Source organism: Coloeus monedula (genome assembly GCF_965178545.1).
Source record: "Coloeus monedula genome assembly, chromosome: Z".
NCBI classification, from domain to species: Eukaryota; Metazoa; Chordata; class Aves; order Passeriformes; family Corvidae; genus Coloeus; species Coloeus monedula.
This window is the reverse complement of record NC_138822.1, coordinates 61,284,550-61,304,661: the sequence shown is the minus strand read 5'-3', so window position 1 is coordinate 61,304,661 and position 20,112 is coordinate 61,284,550. Positions and strand designations below refer to the sequence as shown.

General features: G+C 40.9%; 1 protein-coding gene across 1 annotated transcript in view; it reads left to right on the top strand.

Annotated features, from left to right (window-relative positions):
* The first annotated feature begins 10,228 nt into the window (after positions 1 to 10,228).
* Positions 10,229 to 20,112, top strand: part of TBCA (tubulin folding cofactor A) — a 32,869-nt gene continuing 22,985 nt past the window's right edge. The window contains exon 1 of the mRNA XM_082301090.1: positions 10,229 to 10,307. Coding sequence (XP_082157216.1) covers positions 10,255 to 10,307 — 53 coding nt within the window. The 5' untranslated portion in view covers positions 10,229 to 10,254. The remainder of the gene's footprint in view (positions 10,308 to 20,112) is intronic.

Genomic DNA, 20,112 nt, shown 5'->3' with positions numbered 1-20,112 from the left:
ATTCCTATTTCTCATATAATTGCCCGAAAGACCCTTAATTTCAAAATTATGATAATTCGGAGGGAAGTGGCTTACATTTTCCATTCCAAGGGAGGCTCCTGCCTTCCTTAGCAGACATCTGTCTTTCAAAACAAGACAGGTCTTCTAACACCTTATTGGATTCTTTCTCTGTCTCCCCTCAGCCAGGCTGTTAACTGCTCTTATCTTGTCGAGCTGTAGCTTCCACTGATGGCTGCAGCCTCCTTGTCTTCTGGTTTATGTTTCTTGTGCACTAAATCAGTCAGGACATAGTAATGAAAAAAGGCCTAGACTTGGGATAAAAATCACTTAGCAACAACTAAACATCACTGTGTTATTAATATTCTTCCCAAACTAAAGACAAAACACAACACTGTACCAGCTACTAAGCAAATCCACTCTGTTCCAACATATCTGGGTGAAAGTTCCCAGCTTGAGGCCCAGGGCTCCAGCAAATCCAACTGCTTGTGCTGAGCAAGTAGAGCCAAGCAAAGAGCAGATTAAGTCACACACTATTATAATTTTGAGTGACTCATTCTGTTTAAAGCTCCCTTATTTAAACTTAACAAAAATGTTTCTCAAACACCAAACTGCATGGTGCACTTGACACTGAAGGGAGGGGACACCATCCAGAGGAACCTTGTCAGGCATGACAGCTGGGCCCATGCAAATCTCATGAAGTTCAACAAGGCCAAGTGCAAGGTCCTGTATGTGGGTCACAGCAATCCCAAGCACAAGTATAGGCTGGGTGGACAACGAATTGGGAGCAGTCCTGAGGAGAAGGACCTGGGGGTACTGGTGAAGGAGGAGCTCAACATGACGCAACAACATGTAGCTGCAGCCCAAAAAGCCAATAGTGTCCTGGGCTGCATAAAAAGCAATGTGGCTAGTTGGGCAAGGAGAGGATTCTACTACTCTGCTCTAGACTCCCAAGACTCCACCTGCAATGCTGCATCCTGCTCTGAGGCCCCCAGAATAAGAAAGGCATGGACATCCTGGAATGAGTCCAGAGGAGGGATACCAAGATAATCAGAGAGATGGAGCACCTCTCCTGCAAGGACAGGCTGAGAGAACTGGGATTGTTCAGCCTGGAGAAGAAAAGGTTCCATAGAGACCAGATAACAACAGGCCTACAAGAGAGATGGAGGAGAACTTTCAAGAAAGGCATATAGTGACAGGACAAGGGGGAATGTCTTCAAACTGAAAGAGGGCAGGTTTAGATTAGATCTAAGAACAAAATTTTCTATAAGGGTGATGAGACACAGTAACAGAGAAGCTGTGGATGCCCCATACCTGGAAGTGTTCAAAGCCAGGTTGGATGGAGCTCTGGGCTACCTGGTCTAGTGGAAGGTACCTGTGCCCAGATATGTATGGTGGGGAGGATTGGAATTAGATGGTCTTTAAAAGTCCCTTCCAACGCAAACCATTCTATGATTCTACAACATAAATCCTTGTAGAGAATTCACCTGCCAATTTCTATACCGTGACTTAACTTGCAGTTAAGCTGTGCAGAAAATCACACTGACAAAGGCCAGCATCTACACAGAACACAGAGGAGTCCTGCAAAAATCATCGTCATCAAATGAATGGAGAGAGTCCATGGGGCTGTACACCTGTGGGGTTTCTCTCCAGTTTTTGGAGGATACAGCCTCTTTTTCATCCTAAACTCCTGATCATGTGTTGCCTTCTTCCTTTCCCCATTGGCTGAGGTACCAGGAAGGTACTGACTTCTCAAACGTCCTACCACATATTCCCCCTTCAACATGTATTCTCCCTGCATCATGCGTTGTAAGATCACTAAATTTAGCTTTAAGCCCACCCTGGGCAGAGAAGTCAATACTCATAAGTCTATTAAGCCTGCTCATTTTCCCCTAAAGTTCAAAAGATTGTGCTCAGCCCTGCAACAAACTTGCACAGCTTGATGTTTCTAAAGACGTCCATACTAATTCTTCCAGATTCTAATTAGTTCTTTCAAGTTACCCAGCTATTTGTAAAGACATTCACACCCATTTCTCCTATTAAAGCGAAAGCTTTTTTTTTTTAACAGAAAAACATCCAATCTTAAACGTCTCCATCTCTCATTGGTAGTTTTATCGATAGTTAATTGCCTAGTATTTAAAATTTCCCTCCTTAACTGAATCCTGATTTTGTCTAGTTTGAGCTTGCTGTTGTATTCTACTGTTTATTCTTTCTGCTGGGCTGTGAATCTTCTGCTATTAGAAATTCCTTCTCTGTGTAGGTTACAGACCAACTGACTCCCTTCTTTTCATCAGTAGCTTCTTGGGGCTTGCTGAATAGTGTGTATTTTTCAGGTACTATATTACTCCCATATATTTGTTCTGAGCCTTACAAGCTTTTCTTCCCTTTTAAAAGTGTAAACCTGGGTATGTGACTTCAGCCAGAGCCTCACCCTTTCATCATCTCTAGATATTTAAGACTCCGACACAATATGACATATTTAATGGGGGCTACCTGCTCTCTGTCAGCCACAATATTACAGCTGGGCTCATGTTTAGTTGGTGCCTAGTTGGTTAGCCATCACAACCCCACAGTCCTTCTCTGGGGTTACAGGACCCCAAGTCACAATTTTTCACTCTGTACATCTAACTTCCATTCTGTACTTCTACATGTGTGACCCTGACTTTTCCAGCATTGAAATTATTTATTTTTAACCAGTTTATTTCACCCAGCAATCTAATTTCCTTTACAGAACTAATCTGTTCTTATTATTTAGTGTCAACAGTATTTGGGCCAGCAGCAGGTTTTATTAGCAATTGTTTTAACACTTCCTTTCCAATGATTAATATATCTATCGAATAACTTAGGCCAGATGAACAGATTACTACAAGAACTCACCAGAAACCTCTATATTTTGATAATTAAGAAACAACAACTCACCAATTTACAAACTACTTAAAATGTGTTAAAGTGATATTGTAGTGTGCTAAACGTTAATCACAATGTAATTTTTTTACCAGTTGCTTTACAGCATCAAGCTATACCAGGACAGGGTGTTTGTCAATAAAGACTGGTGTCCTATTAAAAGCATACATTTTTTTAATCTCTCTTAGACTTTCTAAATACTGCTTCATCTTGATGTTACACTTCACAGGTACTATTTGTCTTTTTTACTGACTTGTGAGAAGCTTTCAGAACATTACATGCAGCACCATACAGGATATTATCATTATCTGCCTGTTTGGTGCCAGCCACTTTGCAGTCCTCCACCTTTATGTACTACCTACATGTTCCTGTCTGACAAGTACTGGCAAAGATTGTTTCTTCATTGGAAAACATCATCCTGAGTGATAAAAACTGGAGTTTCTAATATGTCCAAAAACCAGAGGAATCTTCTTGGCTGGTACTTTTGCACTGGACCATGTGATCAGTCAAATCCACACCACACAGATGTCAGTTGATGTCACATTTTTGTTTTGTATTGTACCACAGAAAGGATTAAATTAAAAATTACATTAATAACTTAGGAATACAGAAAGCATTGAAGACAGGTTTCAAGAAATGTGTATGAAAAGTCTTAAAAAATCCTGACTCTAATTATTCAGGGGGAGATAAATAAACAAATTATGAGTATACATAAATACATAACATGTAATTATTTTTCTTTTTTTCTGAAGAGATTCATCACATGCAGCTTTATTTTGTGAGCTCTTTAAACTTCGGATATGGGTTTCATCTTCCACTGGAGATTTTATTATATCCAGTTATTGTCAAATCAATAGTTTATTTTTTTATTTCATTCCAATGACAATCATTCATTCTGATATATCTATTTTAAAATAAACTATCAATTAAAACAGAAAGCCTGCCTCTAATATAGAACAAAAAGAGATAAAGTTAGTGACAGGTTCATAATCAAAGCTCCTGTCTTTATTGAGAAATAAACACTTGTGAAGATTCTCAGTGTGTTTTATAGTCTTAACGGCTGTCAGGTCTCCCTTGATTGACCCTGAATAAAATCTAACTAGGGGTGTCAAAAAAATATGTCCATCAACTTTGCTCATGCATTACAACATAAAAATTGACTGGAGTCATTGACTACAGGTAGCAGTGAGCAAAACTACACAAGATAAATACTCTGGTTTGTGGATACTCATTCAATCCACTTTCATCTGCCACCTTGATTTTTGGATTGGGCACTCATGGATAAAAAGTAGGTGATCTGAAAAAATCGTGTGTGTCTTTTAAAAGACAGTATCATGTTATGTTACTCCCTTCACAGAAATTTATGTTACATGGTGTTAAACCATGGGCTAAGCTTAATGTAACATGATGCATTAAAAACTGCACATCATGATTGCAATGTGTGTCAGAACAATGAATTGTTATATCACATATCTCTTCATTTGTACGTAGGGGACCCATGGAAATAATTCGCAAAAGGATATATTCTCCTTTTGATGCACACACATAAATCCCTTTTTCTCTCACTACTTCCAGTTCTTCTCCTAATGGTTGGTCTGAGCTAAGAAAAACTGCTTTTAAAAAGTTAGCTAGAAAAGATTTGAGTTGTAGCTAAGCATTTACTATAGGCACAGTTTAACCCTGAAAACTGTAGGAAAGCACTGTTTTGTAATCTATGCTCTCCGGTAGTGTCATATTTGAGGAATCACCATTGCTGCCTTCTTTACCTAGGGTAAATTGTACTGTCACTATAACTTTGCTGAAAATGAGTAGGTTTCCATCTGATTTTATACCACCACTTCCCAGTGGGTTACTTCCTTTTCACAGAAGCATAGTTGAAACCAGGATCCATCCCAGTGGTGTTTGGAGAAGGTACAAAGGGAGAAATGAGAAAGGACTTTGCCCCTGACTCTTTTCAGCTTCTGCCTGGTATCTCCTTTCTCCTTTACTTAGCTTTCCTATGTAACTGAGCCTCTCCTGTAAAAAAACACAGCTCCCACTTGAATCACCATATTTTGTAGGTATCTTACAAACTGTGCAGCAGCAATCCATTTTATACTTGTCCCATTCTATACCTGTGATACTTGCCTGAATCTGTGGTGTTGAACAACTCTCTAAGTGTTTTGGGGGGTATTTGTGGAAGACAATTTTGACCAGTAATAATCACCTGATAATAAAGTGGATCAAGAGATTTGCACTACAAGCAATACTGATACTATCTCATATGCTGACAGCCAGGGAAATGAATTATTGTGCACTTAGATGGTGCCTAGCTGTGTGCTGGCAGCTGTACAGAGGCTAATTTTACCTACTGAACATATATAAAAAATTAAGTAGACACCAATAACTTTTATTCAAAATCTGATCTCATTTTGTAGTATACTTTGGGGAGGCTGAATGAAATTTTGTTTTCCTACAAAAAAGATAAAATCTGAAGGCTAAATAATTTCCACATTTTGTTTGATCATAAAAGAAAATGAAATTATAGTGAGACTGCACACATGGTTTTGATGGGTAAACAAAATAGTATGAAAGCTCATTGAGCATTTACTTATTAAAATAATGGTCTCAGTGCTCAGCTGAAGAACACTTACATTTGGTCATGGGTTTTTCAAGCTGTCAAAACCAACTGTCAGTGGATGGACAAGGTGATGGAAACTGCCACTGAGGTTTAGAGGACTGTACTTCCCTCTGCAAGGTTTGCTCTGACCTCAGCAGCATAGGTCTCAAATTTGAACTATATCAGCTGACAAACACATTGGCTCTAAAGTTGAAGTGAACTACTGGTATAACACAAAATAGCTTCACTGCAGAAAGACCCTTATTAGAGCCAAAGAAATAAATTTAAAAGGAAGGTAGGGTTACGATCAGAATGCAGGATTAATAAGACTCAGTATTTGCACACCTTACAAGTTGAGTGTTTCTTACAAGTAGTGTTTAATTGAGAGACATATTAATTGGGAACTGTTACTATGAAAGGGATATGTGGCATACTGCAATGCTTTCAAGTGTGTCTGCTCTTTTCTTGTGATGAAGCATATGTATGGCATTAACTTCTTAAGCTGGTCTTTCACAGTAAAGTTATGAGTTGTAAGCAGTGCTTTGCAACCTGGTGTGTTTGCTTGCAAGTGTATTAGGTGCACTGTGCACACCTCAGATTAAACACATACTACATAATTGTTTATGTGTGCAGACATTTAAGCTCATCAGGCTGACTAGCTGCTTCCGTGAAATGGGAATGAGCAATAGTTACTGTATGTGCTCTTAGCCACAAGAAATAAACAAATCTAGATTAACTTTTTTTAGACAGAAGGCATAGTGAATTGGCAGTGAAAATTACTCCCACTAAAGTAAATTTGCACAAAACATGTAACAAACTGCCTTGAAAATATTGCTTATGTGGAGCCAGATGAAAGCTGGAATGGCCAGGTGACATTGGTCAGAGAAGAGGAAGTCATATTCACAGCAAGTACAGCTTTACATGTGAGCTGCTGGGAAGGAGCAATACAAGGGAATACATATGAATATGTTTAAGGGTCCCACATACAGAATGACTTGCTCTGTATGTCAGCATAGCTAGAGCATCAGCAAATTATGTTTAGGCACCTGCCTCTATGCAACAGTGCTCTCATAATGACTAGTGCTAATAGATCTTATGAAAAACCTTCAACCAAATGCAAAACAAGCAAAATGCTGCCAAAAATCATTGAAGAATTGACAGTTTCTTTACTATCCAAAAGGTACAATAGGATTCACAGTCTTCATAAAGGATTGTATTCAACTCTGTTGTAACATCACTAATTCACGTGGAAATGTATCTATGATTGACTTGGCTAAAAATTGTTTCAAAGGAGTTCTGGAAAACATACTCTGCACACACACCGTTATTTAAAAAGGAGTGTCTGTCCTGGAAAGCATTATACATACTTCCCTAAATATCCAGATATCCACACCCCTAGAAATAAAATTACTTGGGTTTTAAATGTTAATGAATAATTTTCAATTGTTAATACAAACACGTATTAATAGTGAAGTACATCATGCTTTCAGACACATTTTACAATATACTCCATGACCCACCAGTAACACCTTTTTCACATTATCATCATATATGCTTAAATATGAACACAGATTTGGTATGTTATTATCTACTAGTTAAGTGAATTAGCTGGAAGAAAACAATTGCATTCTACTTCTAAAATTCAGTAGCTGAACCTAAGCACTGTAAGTAATGTGAGCTAATGCTTCAGGGCTAGAAATAAAACATTTTTAGCACTTGGAAACCTTAGTTTCTTTTCTTAATATTGCTGCTTCTAGGGTATTTTTATTTTTGTACTGTTATTTGTTGTTGGCCTTCTCACTTACTGAACAACTTTGTCAAATATAGAAATGACACTGAAGACTATACTTGGGGAAAAAAAGTGATGTGTAGGTGTATGGTGGTAATTCAGCTTTACTTGCAGACTTCTGTATTTTCAAAGAGTATGTAGCATAACTACCAGTTCCAAGGGTTGCCTTGGATTTTAGGGGACAGCTTCAGCCCCAGCATGATTTGATACAGCTTTCTAAAGACAGACTAGTAAGATTTGAGTTTCTGGCCAAGTAAGGGACTGCATTTTCCTTTGTTTTTGCCAGAATGCCGCTCTCCTTCCTTCTCCCTCCTGCACAGTTGACAGCAGATGTAAATGTGTAATACATCTGTGAACTTGTCTCCAGGTCATAGTTATTCATGGCATTAAGCTAGTGTTGATTTTGAGATCTGCATTTCCCTTCAGCAACAGCCTGCCAAGTGAAGGCTGTGTGTTGCAGGTCTCCTGGGAAGGCTTGCTGGCCTCTGTAAGAGGGGTCATGTTCATCCTCCTTTACAGATAACACACAACTCTGTGGACTTGAGCAGTCTTGGCCTTGCTTATACCATGTCTGAATGGGGCCTGGTCGTGCCAGTCACTTTGCCACAGCTGCTGGCTAATGACCTGCAGCTGTCATGTCACCAGAAGCTGCATGACTTCCTTCCTTGCAGCCAGCTTTTCTCGAGAGATGTCAGTCACTGGCAATGCCAAGAATCAGGGCAAGCCACTAGCACAGGACAAAAGGATGTAGAGGAAAAAAAATCCTCTGCAGACTTTCCTGAACTGCACTTCACTGAAAATGCATTTGCCTTTATTTGTTCACAGAAGCTCTTTTTTTTTTTTCTTTCTTGTCGATTTTAATACTCCTTCAGGGGAAGTTCTTTCAAACACAGACCCTAGGGGTTGGGGTTTTTTTTCCCAGAATTTATCCCCTTGAGTGGTTAGCCTCTATGAAGTATAACCATAAAGGAAAACAGCCCTTGAACCATCAGTTGATTTTAAGTCTAGGACTGAGCTGCCAGTGCTAATCTTGCCTCTTTATTGCTTTTACCAACCACCTGACACTAAGGGGACAGACAGATTCTTTTAGAGATCCTTGGCAGAATTATGACAACACTAAGTTGTAGTGTTTAACACTTAGTTTAACCACTAAACAATAGCTTAAAAATTAAAGCTTTATTTTCCTTAGTAGGATTTCATTATTAGTATAGCACATTATTAGAATGACACAGGATTTCTACAAACAAAATTACACAGAGAATGGGTCAGATTGGAAGTGACCACAGTTGGCCATCTGGTCCAACCTCCCTGCTCAAGAGGGTCATCGTAGAGCACCTGGCACAGGATTGTGTCCAGGCAGTTCTTGAATATCTCCAGTGGGGGAGACACCACAACCTCTGTGGTCAGTCTGTTCCAGTGCTCAGTAACCTGCAAAGTAAAGAAGTTCTTCCTCATGTTCAGGTGGAACTTCCTGTGCATCAATTTCTATCCTATTGCCTCTTGTTCTACTGCTCAGCACCACTGAGGAGAGCCTGGTCCATCCTCTTGACGCCCTCCCTTCAGATACTTACAGACATTTATGAGGTCTCCCCTCAGTTGTCTCTTGTCAAATTAGTGTGTGCAATCTCTAAGTAGTAAAACATGCAATTTATAATACAATTTAATTTATGATTTCTGCTCACTTGGACCCTCTGCAGACTGGGCTGGATCACAGTACATGGTTTGCTGTATCAATATAACAATCATAATCTAGATTCAAAAGTCATATAAAAGAATATAAGCCACTCCCTCAATCCTCAGAGGAGGCAGATGAAGGTAGAGGTGTCCCCCTGGCCATTGGGATGTCCCGGGTCTCACTGTCCAGCGACATCTCTGGTCCGAGTTCTTCCTTAGGACCCATCAAAGGTGGGATTTAGAGACACTGCTCTGGGGGCTGCAGGCGGGCAGTACTCTGGGGACTACAGACACTGCTCTGGGGGCTACAGATGCTGCTCTGGGAGCTGCAGGCGGGCAGTACTCTGGGGGCTGCAGGCAGACAATGCTCTGGGGGCTGCAGGTGGGCAGTACTGGGGACTACAGACACTGCTCTGGGGGCTGCAGGCGGGCAGTACTGGGGGCTACAGACACTGCTCGGGGGCTGCAGGCGGGCAGTACTGGGGGCTACAGACACTGCTCTGGGGGCTGCAGGTGGGCAGTACTGGGGGCTACAGACACTGCTCTGGGGGCTGCAGGTGGGCAGTACTGGGGACTACAGACACTGCTCTGGGGGCTGCAGGTGGGCAGTACTGGGGGCTACAGACACTGCTCTGGGGGCTGCAGGCGGGCAGTACTGGGGACTACAGACACTGCTCTGGGGGCTGCAGGCGGGCAGTACTGGGGGCTACAGACACTGCTCGGGGGCTGCAGGCGGGCAGTACTGCGACGGGGTCATCCACAGCAGTGGCCTGGCTGCGTGTTGGGACATACACGCGGGCTAGGAGGGAAGTGATTGACCTGGTGCCGAGGAACCTTGAGGCCAGTGGAATGGGAAAAAACAATCTGTTTGGTTTGTCTCCTTGGTGCACAGGACTTTCAGGGACTGATAATGGGGGGATAGCGGACAAACACGCCACCAGAGAATGGGTGCTTGCCTTGTGAAATGGCGTTAATCATGCGGACCACATTACCAAGGGTCGGACGCGGGTGCTGCCGGTCACTCTCCACCCCAACACCTTCACGGTACCGGTCGGAGCAGCTCCTGCCGCGGCACCGAGGGTGCGTTCCCACCTTTCCTGCCGTGCGCGAGCAAACGCGGACGGCCCCGGGCGGCTCCGTCTGGACGGCGGCACGCTGCTGCTGCCCGGCCATCTCCACTGAGCCGGGGAAGGGGGGAGCCGCCCGGCTCCCGCTCGCTCCGGTGGTGCCGCCCGGGCTGGCGGTGCGCGCATGCGCGGCGCGGCGCTGCGCAGTCACGGCGCCCGCCGCCATGGCCGACCCGCGCCTCAGGCAGATCAAGATCAAGACCGGCGTCGTGAGGCGGTGAGTGGCGGCTGGGGCACGGCACGGCCAGGCACGGTCGGGCCGGGGGGCTACAGCGGGGCTCTGTGCGGGACCGGCCGTGCCGCGCGCGGGACCGCGGTGCTGTGTGGGGCCCGGCTGCGCCGGAGAGCGGCCCTGACACGGGCTTCCACCCCTCGCGTACCGCCGTCGGGAGCAGGCCGTGCTTTTCCGGGACACCGGTTAAATGCGGATTTCGTTCCCTTTCGTTAGCGTCTTTGGGAGTCGAGGGTAGTCACCCAGCCCTCTCGATGCGCAGGGCAGTCTCGCCTCATACCTTGCCGAGGCATGAAGCCTCAATTTTTTTTTTTTTTCACCAGTGCTACTGTTGAGTATTTCTGGTTCAGAAGTTGCAGAGCCAGTGCTATCACAGAAGCAGTTACGTTGGAAAAGACCTCTGAGATTATCTAGTTCAACCTATGGCCAAACACCACCACCTTGTCAACGAGACCATAGCACTAAGTGCCACGTCCAGTCTTCCCTAAAACACTTCGAGGGACGGAGACTCCACCACCTCCCTGAGCAGTCCTGGCAGATGCAATACCAGAGCCTTGATCTTCCCTGGTTTTAACAGTCATCGTTTTTAATAAAAATGTATCTGTCAGGATCACTCATACTATAGGTGTAAACACTGGTCGCGGTGGGGTTTATTAAGGCTACAGAGACTGTGCTGACTCAGGCAGAGACAAGAATTAGTGCATATGCTGGATCAGGATGTTAAACAGTACAGTTTCATACAATCAGCTTTATATGATGACTTAGCAAATTCCTGTCAATAAGAGATGCACCTTTTTTTATACTTGATTCACTTTGAAAGGTTGGGCTTGAAGACTAGAAAAGTTGTCCCTATTGGTGTTAGTTAAAGAAAGGCACTTCAGAATTTCGAGTCTCTGAACATAGGAGCAAACCACACAACTGTGTGCATTTCAGAGCTAGTACAAAGGATGAAAACGTTTGGGTAAACGATAAAAATGCAGTCAACACGATTCAGATTTGCTTTTGGAGAATGTCCATGTGAATAAGCAAGTAAACTTAGCTTGAATGTGTTGCGCAGTAGCAACAGGCGTACCTACAGTTACTCTGGAGCAGCTGGCATTCTCTAAGTGAAGGTAACTTTAAAAAAAAAAAGAAGAAAAGGAATGTTATCTTAAGTCCCTGGGGGGACATGATACAGTGGCAGCTCCCATTTCTGTGACAGCTGCACACAGATACAAGAGAGTTCTGTTCCACTCCACCCTTCCTTCTCTAGCTGGAAGCCTAGTTATGTGTTCTGCTACAGTGGGCATACATGCAACTTGTGTCAACTTAGGAACATTTTAACATTGTCCTCTTATTTTGAACTCTAGCAACTCTGTAGGTATTTTGTTTCCTGGTGTGTGAGAAGACTTGTGTAGAGGCTTATTAAGCATTCTATAAAGTGACTAACTTAGCACTTCAGTTAATTTTCATTAGGTTTTTTCCTGTGTTTTCAGTTTAGAAAACCACATTGAATCTAGCATTGTAATACTGATTTCCAGCCATGTTCAGTGCCCAAGCTTTAAGAATATATCAAAAAAAGGTAGGGGTCAAGAGCCATTAGGATATAGAGAGCTTTTCAGACATTTTGTTTGACTTGTGTTAATCATCTGTTGTAGCGGTTTTTTTTTCTTGTTAGTTACCTAACTAATCACTTTTTCCCACACTAAGAATGAAGCAGCTGTTCTGCTTTGGTATTTTTTTTTTAGCTGTAAGTTATAAATTCTTTGTGTACTCCTCTGAAGAGACTGTGTTTTAGGTTGTAGGTAGTTTACTTGCCTGCACATTTCCTATGTTGCTCTATGTCAGTGAAAGAAATTTAAACTAGAAATAGAGAGATCTTTTACTTTTTTTGACGAGTCTGATAGCCAGGCTCTTGGTGATTTTACACTTTCAGTAGTTTGGAATTAAAACAAGTAGATTTGATGAGCATGAGTAGTAGTGTTTTCTGTATTTGTGCCTTATGTCCTAGCAAGCAATTCTTCTGGTTTAATCTCTTCAAAATAGTTTTGCTCTCAGTAATTCCAAACAACAACAATCTGCTGGATAGTGAGAGAATTGATTAGGGAAAAAAAAACCCTTCTAAAATATCCTGTTGCATTTTAGATTAGAAATTATTTTAAAAACCACCGCAAACAAAGTAAGTTGGGTTGCGCGAAAACAGCACTGACATTTGCCCATAGTTTCCATCTGATTAACTGGAAGTGACACGAGTAGATTAGAATGAGACTAAGACAATTCACATTGCAATTGTGTTAGTTTAACTTTAACAATCTTTTAACATGCTTGTTTAAATGTGGCTGACATACCATAATTACAAATCTACAAGCCTTGATTATAGAATTTTACATCATGAACCTATGGGGAAAGTGTATTGATCTTTTGTGAAGCAATTCTTTTTTTTTTTTTTTAAATTTACCATTCTAAAACTGTGGTCTCTTCACAAGATTGTTCTTTTGTCTGCTGCACTGATGTTGGTACTATTTTTTCTCCTAGTGAAATAGCATCATACTGCAAAGCAATTTACACTGATTCTCCCCCTCCCTCCAAGCACAGGAAGTTCTGCAAGTTACACAAAACTGTTGGTCTGATTTTAAATATAGATGTGAACAATGATCTTAAATTGAATTATTTTACTGTTAAATTCAGGATATATTTTGTGCAAGAGAAATATGAGGAATGCAAAGACTCCTTTTGCTTGTTTCCTGTATTGCTAATTTAAGCACAAAACTAGTTGTGTTCTTGGTCACTCAAGAAATTTCCTATTTCTGGTGTAAGTCAGAAATTTTTTCCATCTTCCAGCCATTGTGTGAACTATGGGTGCTTTGTTGCATGTTGCCCATTAGCCATAGGCCCTTGCCGTGACTCATAGCACCAATGTATTGATGAGAAACTCACATCTCTTTTCTTTATTCTTGTTATAATTAGAAGATTGTGCACAACAACTGTTTGTTAGCTCAATTAATGGGAACGACTAGGGTATCTCATATTATTTGGGTATTGAGGAGTGATCTGCAGAGCTGCTTAGCTGTACAGAGTCAGCATGATACAGTGATTTAATGTGTGTACATTATACATCTGAGAGCTCAGGGACTCAAGAGTGTGAATATACAGAATGCTCTGTTGGATACAAGCTGACTCTATCCAAATTAAATAACCCTTTTCAGAGAGCAGATTGTGCATCTGTTGCCTAGGGTTGTCACCAGCTCAGTCCTGGAGTCTTAAACTTGGGTTCAGTGCTAGCCAAGTGTGGTAGTTGTGGTCCAGAGCTACTTAGGTATGTCTTAAGTACATTTTGTAATCCTCCTGGCATTAGGACTGGATACGTAATATCTTGAGTTGGCCCTGCGTTTTGAAGATTGCTTAAGTCTTTGAAGACTTACTAACATAGTCTCTTTCCCACAAAAAAAGCCCTACTTCATGTGAGCTGTCTGGGAAAAGAGTGCACCTGCATTTACGTGTTGTCTGAGGTAGCGTTTGTGACATACGTAGTCATCAACCTGGATAATTAGTTGGAAGGTCTAGAAACAAACCTTTTTTTTTGAAGGGTTTCCTATTGCTCTGATTCTTTCCAATACAAGTTTTCTTTTAGCTACACGATAACAAACAGTACCCACACATATCTTAAAAAGCTGTGACAAGAGCACAGTTGTTGCTGTGGAAATTGCATAGTGTGTTGGTTTGTTTGTTTGTTCTTAATGGGTTTGATTCCACTTGTTATACTTTAGAGCAGACCTAAGTGATTCCTTTTTTGAAATATTTCACAAATTTAAATTAGTAATGATCAGATCTGTAAAAGATTTTCTCTCACATTTCTTCTTCCATCCCATTACCTCTTTTAAAAAAACTGGCACCTTAGGTTTTTTGTGTTTACCATTATCTTCTGCCCCCTGAGGCAAAACTGTCTTCTGCATGTTCATGCTGACCATAATAATCTGTTAATGTCATCATTTTAACTGGCAAATTAAAACATGCCCAGCAGCTTTATGCCCATAAGTGTTATTAGTGATAAAATATTAAGGAGGAAAGCATTTTTTTCCTTTTTTTAAAAATTTTCATTTGGGTGGGAATATGTGCAAAACTGTTATTTAACAGTTATTTAAGCAGTGTAAGTTATTTATTCAGTTATTTAAGCAGTCTTTTAAAAGTTTGGAGGTACAGTAGTTCCAGTTGCTTGGTAGTAGCAGTTTGGTGGCTTTATGCATATGTGTAGTGCTTTTGTCTTTATTTTTTTTCATGGTGTACAGCCACGTACTCCCCTGTGTGGATTAAACAGTTACAAATAATAATTTTCTGTTGAATTAGAATGTGGATCCATGGGAAATCTAGAAAAATTGTATTAAATTTATGGTAGTGCTTTGTATACAGAAGATGAATTACAGCTGTGCTAACAGCCATACTCTATCCTGTCCTGACTTAAAGTATTATTAGACTGTATGTATCATATAGGTGGAAATCTCATTCAAGACCACGAGGTCCATTGTTTTTTCTTTTAACTGTCGTAAGTCATTCTGATGCATTGTGAATTGCCTATGCACATAATATGACTGTAATTCTTTTTAATTTTTCTCATTATTGTAGCATTTACAGTTGGTTATCCCCAGCTGGGAGGGGCCTAGAGGGGAGGAAGTAGATTCTGTGGTTTTTTCTCCAAAACAAAAGTCTTGAATGAAGATGATGTCTGGGTTGTAGAAGGGAGAATGAAGTGAAGATCTTTGGCAACCCGAATTGTTTCCACATCAGAGGCTTCATTTCTTGTTCTCTAAAACTGAAGTTCCTGGACTCCTTAGCATTTACAACTTTCTGTAGAGGCAAGAACAAGTGAAGCCCTGAAGATTCAGAGGGATCTCTAGTAACACAGATGATATAAAAATGTTAAAACCAAGTAATTTTTAACTTGAAATAATTTTCTGCCTTAAAAAATCATGTATCTGATTTTCATCTTTTTTACAGTAGTAATCCTTGACAAAACCCAAGCTTGCAAAGTTATCCTGAAATGTCACGGTAGCTCAGTTCTGTAAGCTATTAGATGCAGAAAGGGCTAAAAATATGCATATCCTTATGTATTGTTACATCTTGACTCTTAAAATAGAAAATTTATCTTTGATGATGGTTTTGTCACTAGAAGAAGAAAAGGAGCGCATAAACTTGATATCCTGTCTAAATCAGAAAGTAGGCACACATGGCTAAGAGAACATGGCAGTTTGTATACCTGGGTAAAGTACTGTATTTCTTCATCCTTTCTTGGCTTTTTCTCTTGGGTTCTTGAGTCTGTAAAGTTTGTATTCTTAGGTAGCCTTAGTGAACTCAAGAATGCGCGTAAGTAAAATATGCAGGTTAGAGATCTGGTATTTTAAGCTCTGCAGGTAGTGATTAGCATATTGCCAGTGTTACTGCAGTTGCTGAATTACTTGTCCTATAATTATGCATAGTGTTAATACATTCTACTATAAGAAAAATTATTGTTACACTATTGATATTAATATTAATATTTACTATTAAAAATGTTTATAGTATAAGGAAAAAAAGCTACACTACTATGGGTTTTAAGTTTGAACTAAGTTAGCATAGACATCTCATCTAGTCAGTAAATACTGTCACTCAGGGCTTTCTGTGCTCTTAGCCTGGATCCACAGCATATTAGCATGCACAATGGTTAATGGTAAGATTAGTTCTAAAGAGATGCATGTCCTTTCAATAGTGAATTTGCTCAGTAGCAAAACTGAGTAATTCCCCCTCATTTTCTTCAGAGCTCTGCTTGCTCACTCCAGCCAGGAAAATGTTTCTTTTGTTGATTTTTCTGCTACTGAAGAGAAGTCTATATTTGGTGGCTTAAGCACACAGGTGCCATTCTAGCTTATGTAAACTTGAATTGTCAGCAACTGCCGGATGTTGGGGGAACATTAGGAGTAGTACCATTTGCTTGCTCTGTCTTTGTACCATTTTACCACTTTTGTTCAAGGTACCCATCAGTAGTTCCTGTCTATGACTGTGGTATAAGGTAGATTTTTTATCTATTTACAGAGGATCTTAATTTCATTATGCGTGCAGAAAATCTCCATTCTTTTTTCGTCTGTCAAACTTCAGATAAACTGCCCTACTTATGATCAGAGAGGTAGGTCTGCTTGCTACTGCTAATGATGCAACTACAGGAGATGACAGTGTTGATGTATATGGACTGGGGTAGGAATGTAGGTACCTTTGTGAGGTGAGAAACAAGGCTGACATGGGACTCTTTGTGCAGCAGCCAGAAGTTAGAACAGCACTTGCAACTCTGCACCCTAATCAGACTGAGAGTGAAGTCCTTTGAGAAATCAAAGTGATCTTGAATATGGAGATCTCATTCTCCTCTCCCCTTCTCTGGTTTCTGATGCTAGTCAAACCTTTTGCTGACCTCGCTCAACTTGCTTAATACAGGAGTAAAACTGTCATGTTGTGTTTGTTTGTTTGGGTTTTTCTTTGTTTGGGGGGGTTTGTTTGTTTTGGTTTTGTTGTGCTTTTTGGGGGAGGAGGGTGATTGTTGTTGTTTTGTTTGTTGGGGTTTTTTCATTTTGTTTATTGTATTAATTTCCTGCAGTTTTGGTATGGAGAGATCATTTGAGCATTAGTGCTGGCAGAGCCAGGGAGGGGAAGACCTTTGTTCACCAGTGGTTGGCTTTTTTACTATCTTGAACCATCTTGTGCTACTTTGTTCTTCTGGCTGGGGAGCTGAAGTGGGAAGAGAAAGTGAGTAAAGGAAAATGGATAAGGAAGTAAATCATAATGGCATGGAAAGGACATTTTTTTTTTCTCCTTCTACCTTAAGATTCAGTCAAGCCCTTTGGGCTCTTCTGGGCTTAGTCTCCAGCTTTAAAATAATAAAACTGTTTCTTTCAGAGAAAGAAGAAACTGTGAAATTATTTGTTAAGTGATGTGAAAGTCAAATGTGTAAAGAATTTTTAAAGGGCAGCAGTGTGCTGACATCTTGTCTATTAAAACATTCATGGTTTACTTTTGTTCTTCAGTGATAAAAAGTCCTTAATTTGATTTCTAGAGGCACGTATACCACCAGAAGTGTCACTTTATTTGTTTCTTTATACTCTTTCCCTAGGGGTTAACTACTGATTGGCAGTAGAGGCAAGGTGTAGAATAACTGGATCTTACATTTCTACTTTTTCATCGTGAAAGATGGGGAGATTCTGGTAAAATACTTTTATTCTGTTTGGGTTAATTTCATTCCTTGTTTCTAGGGGTGTAGACCTCTTCTCTAGGGTCCATGAAAAATAACTAAGGAAGGCAAACTTGTTGTCGGTAGATTTAAGTCAGGTGTGTGGATTTAAGTCAGATTTAAGTCATACTTCAGTTGAACATTTATGTATAGCTGAAAAGAGCTCATATAAATGGAGACTTGAAGTATGAGACTAAGCTAATACTTACTGTATGCAGTTGTTTGTCAGTTTTTACTTCTTTAACATTTGGTGTTAGAAAGGAAGGGAAGGACTTGAGAATTTTTGGTTCACAGATAAATTTTTAAGGGGGGGAAACAAAAATTTAGTCACTAGTTGGTACCATAATTATTTGCCAGGTGCCTCAAATCAAAAGCTCTTAAATACTTGGTGATAGTTTGTGGAACTGCCAACACTTGTTAGAAAGGAGAATGTTATGTGGGGACTGAAAAAAATATATATTAAAAAATGAAACTTCTTACAGATACTGAATTTTTTTTAACATCTGACCCAACTGCAAAATATTTTGTACCATTATTTTAGATTGTGACTTCATCCTAGTATTTAGATAACTTACTCTTCATAGAACTTCCGTTAATTTTTTTAAAAAATCATTACTGTCTTAAAATTTGAGGCCTTATCTTGAAACTCCAGGATAAAAGAGGAAGAGTGAAATGTAAAAAACCACTTTAATGTCCAAAAGAAATACTGAATTTGTACAGAGAATAAAAAGAACAAATCCATGTTGACTTTGAATGTTTAGATATTTTGTAGACATGTTGGGAAAACTAGACTTGTGCAGGTTTCTCTGTCCACTTCTCTAAGACTTTTCTGCATTTTCAGAACAGATCAACCTTACAGGTACACTGTATATTAAAAAATTATAGTCAGTGATTTGCAAATATAATTCAGAAAATTATGACTTTTAAGAATTTGTGGGTATTTGGTATACAGTACCAAATGAAGCCTTTTTTTTATTGGGCTGTGATATCTTGGCTTGAACATAAGAATATCTTTAAGCCTTCCAAATAGTATTTTTGTACAACATTTTTGGCTCAGGAAAGTGCGCAGCACCGTAATGTCACACAGGTGTTGTGTTGGTTTTGTACGGCCTGGTTTTTGGTAGCAGGGGGCCACCGAGGTGGCTTCTTGTGAGAAGCTGCTGAAGTTTCCACTGTGTCCAGCAGAGCCAATCCCTGATGGCTCTGAAGATGGACATGCTGCTGGCCAAGGCTGGGCCAATTAGAGATATTGGTAACACCTCTGTGATAACGTATTTAAGAAGAAATAAAAACCAAAGTGGGACACGGTTTTTTCCTAGCCAGAGAAGAGGAGGAGTTGAGAACATGTGAGGGAAACAACATGGAGACACCAAGGTCAATGGAGAAGGAGGGGAGGAGGTGCTCCAGGCAGCAGAGCCGAGGTGCAGACCATGGTGCAGCAGCTGTGCCCCTGCAGCCCATGGGGATCCACAGGGGATGCAGAGATCCACCTGCAGCCCGTGGGCGAGGTGCCCCTGCCAGAGTGGGTGGATGTCTGGAGGAGGCTGTGATCCAGTGGGAGACCCAGTGGAGAGAGGGGGCCCTTGCTTCCAGGCCAGAGCAGCCTGTCCTTGGAGAACTGCACCCCGTGGAAGAGTGACCCATGCCACAGCAGTTTGGGGAGGACTGTTTGCCCATGGGAGGAACTCCCGTTGCAGTAGTTTTGGCAGGACTGCTGCTCGTGAGGTTGGAACCACGTGGAGAGGTTCACAGAGAACTGTCTCGTGCGGGATGGACCCCATGGGGTAGCAGGGGAAGGACTCCTCTCCCTGAGCAGTGGAAGAAAACCTCAGGTGATGAACTGACCAAAACCCTATCCTGTCTCCTTGTGCTGTTGGTCAAAAGGAGGGGGAGGGGTTGGGGAAAAAAGGTGTTTTTTAAGGGCTTATTTTTACTTCTCATAATTCTCCTCTGATTTTCTTGGTCATAAACTCACTTTGTATTTCTAAGATGAGCCTGTTTTGCCCTTGGAGTGTTTTCTCCCTGTCCTTATCTTGACTCATGAACCCTTTTTCTCTCCTCTGTCCAGCTGTGGCAGGGGAGGGTGAGTGAATGGCTTTTGTAGGTGCCTGGCGTTTGGCCAGTGTCAAACCACAGCAGGTGTTTATGTCAGTCTGTGGATGTCTCTGAATTCTGGAAGCTGTTAATTTTGTATGTCAGGAAGGAGGGAGAGCTGTAGGAAACACATTGGCCTAACTCCCTGGAGTGAATGGCTTGAAGTGTGCTTGCCTGGCAAACTTAATTTCTGAAGAATGACACCAGTATAAACTATCAGCACATGAGAATCATAGAACACTTGAACTGGCTCAGACCATCTCTCAAGATTTACATTAAGAGATCTAGTTCTTTTAATTACTAAATAGTCACAAATACAGAGTTCAAATAAATACCTAAAGCAGTCTTTTAGGAATTTGAGAAATCCACTGCCCCTTTCAACACAATGTTCGAAACAGAATGGACTCAAATTAGACACTTGCTGTGGTGGTGTACATACATTTTCAAAATTCAGTAGAATGGTTTTTTTGG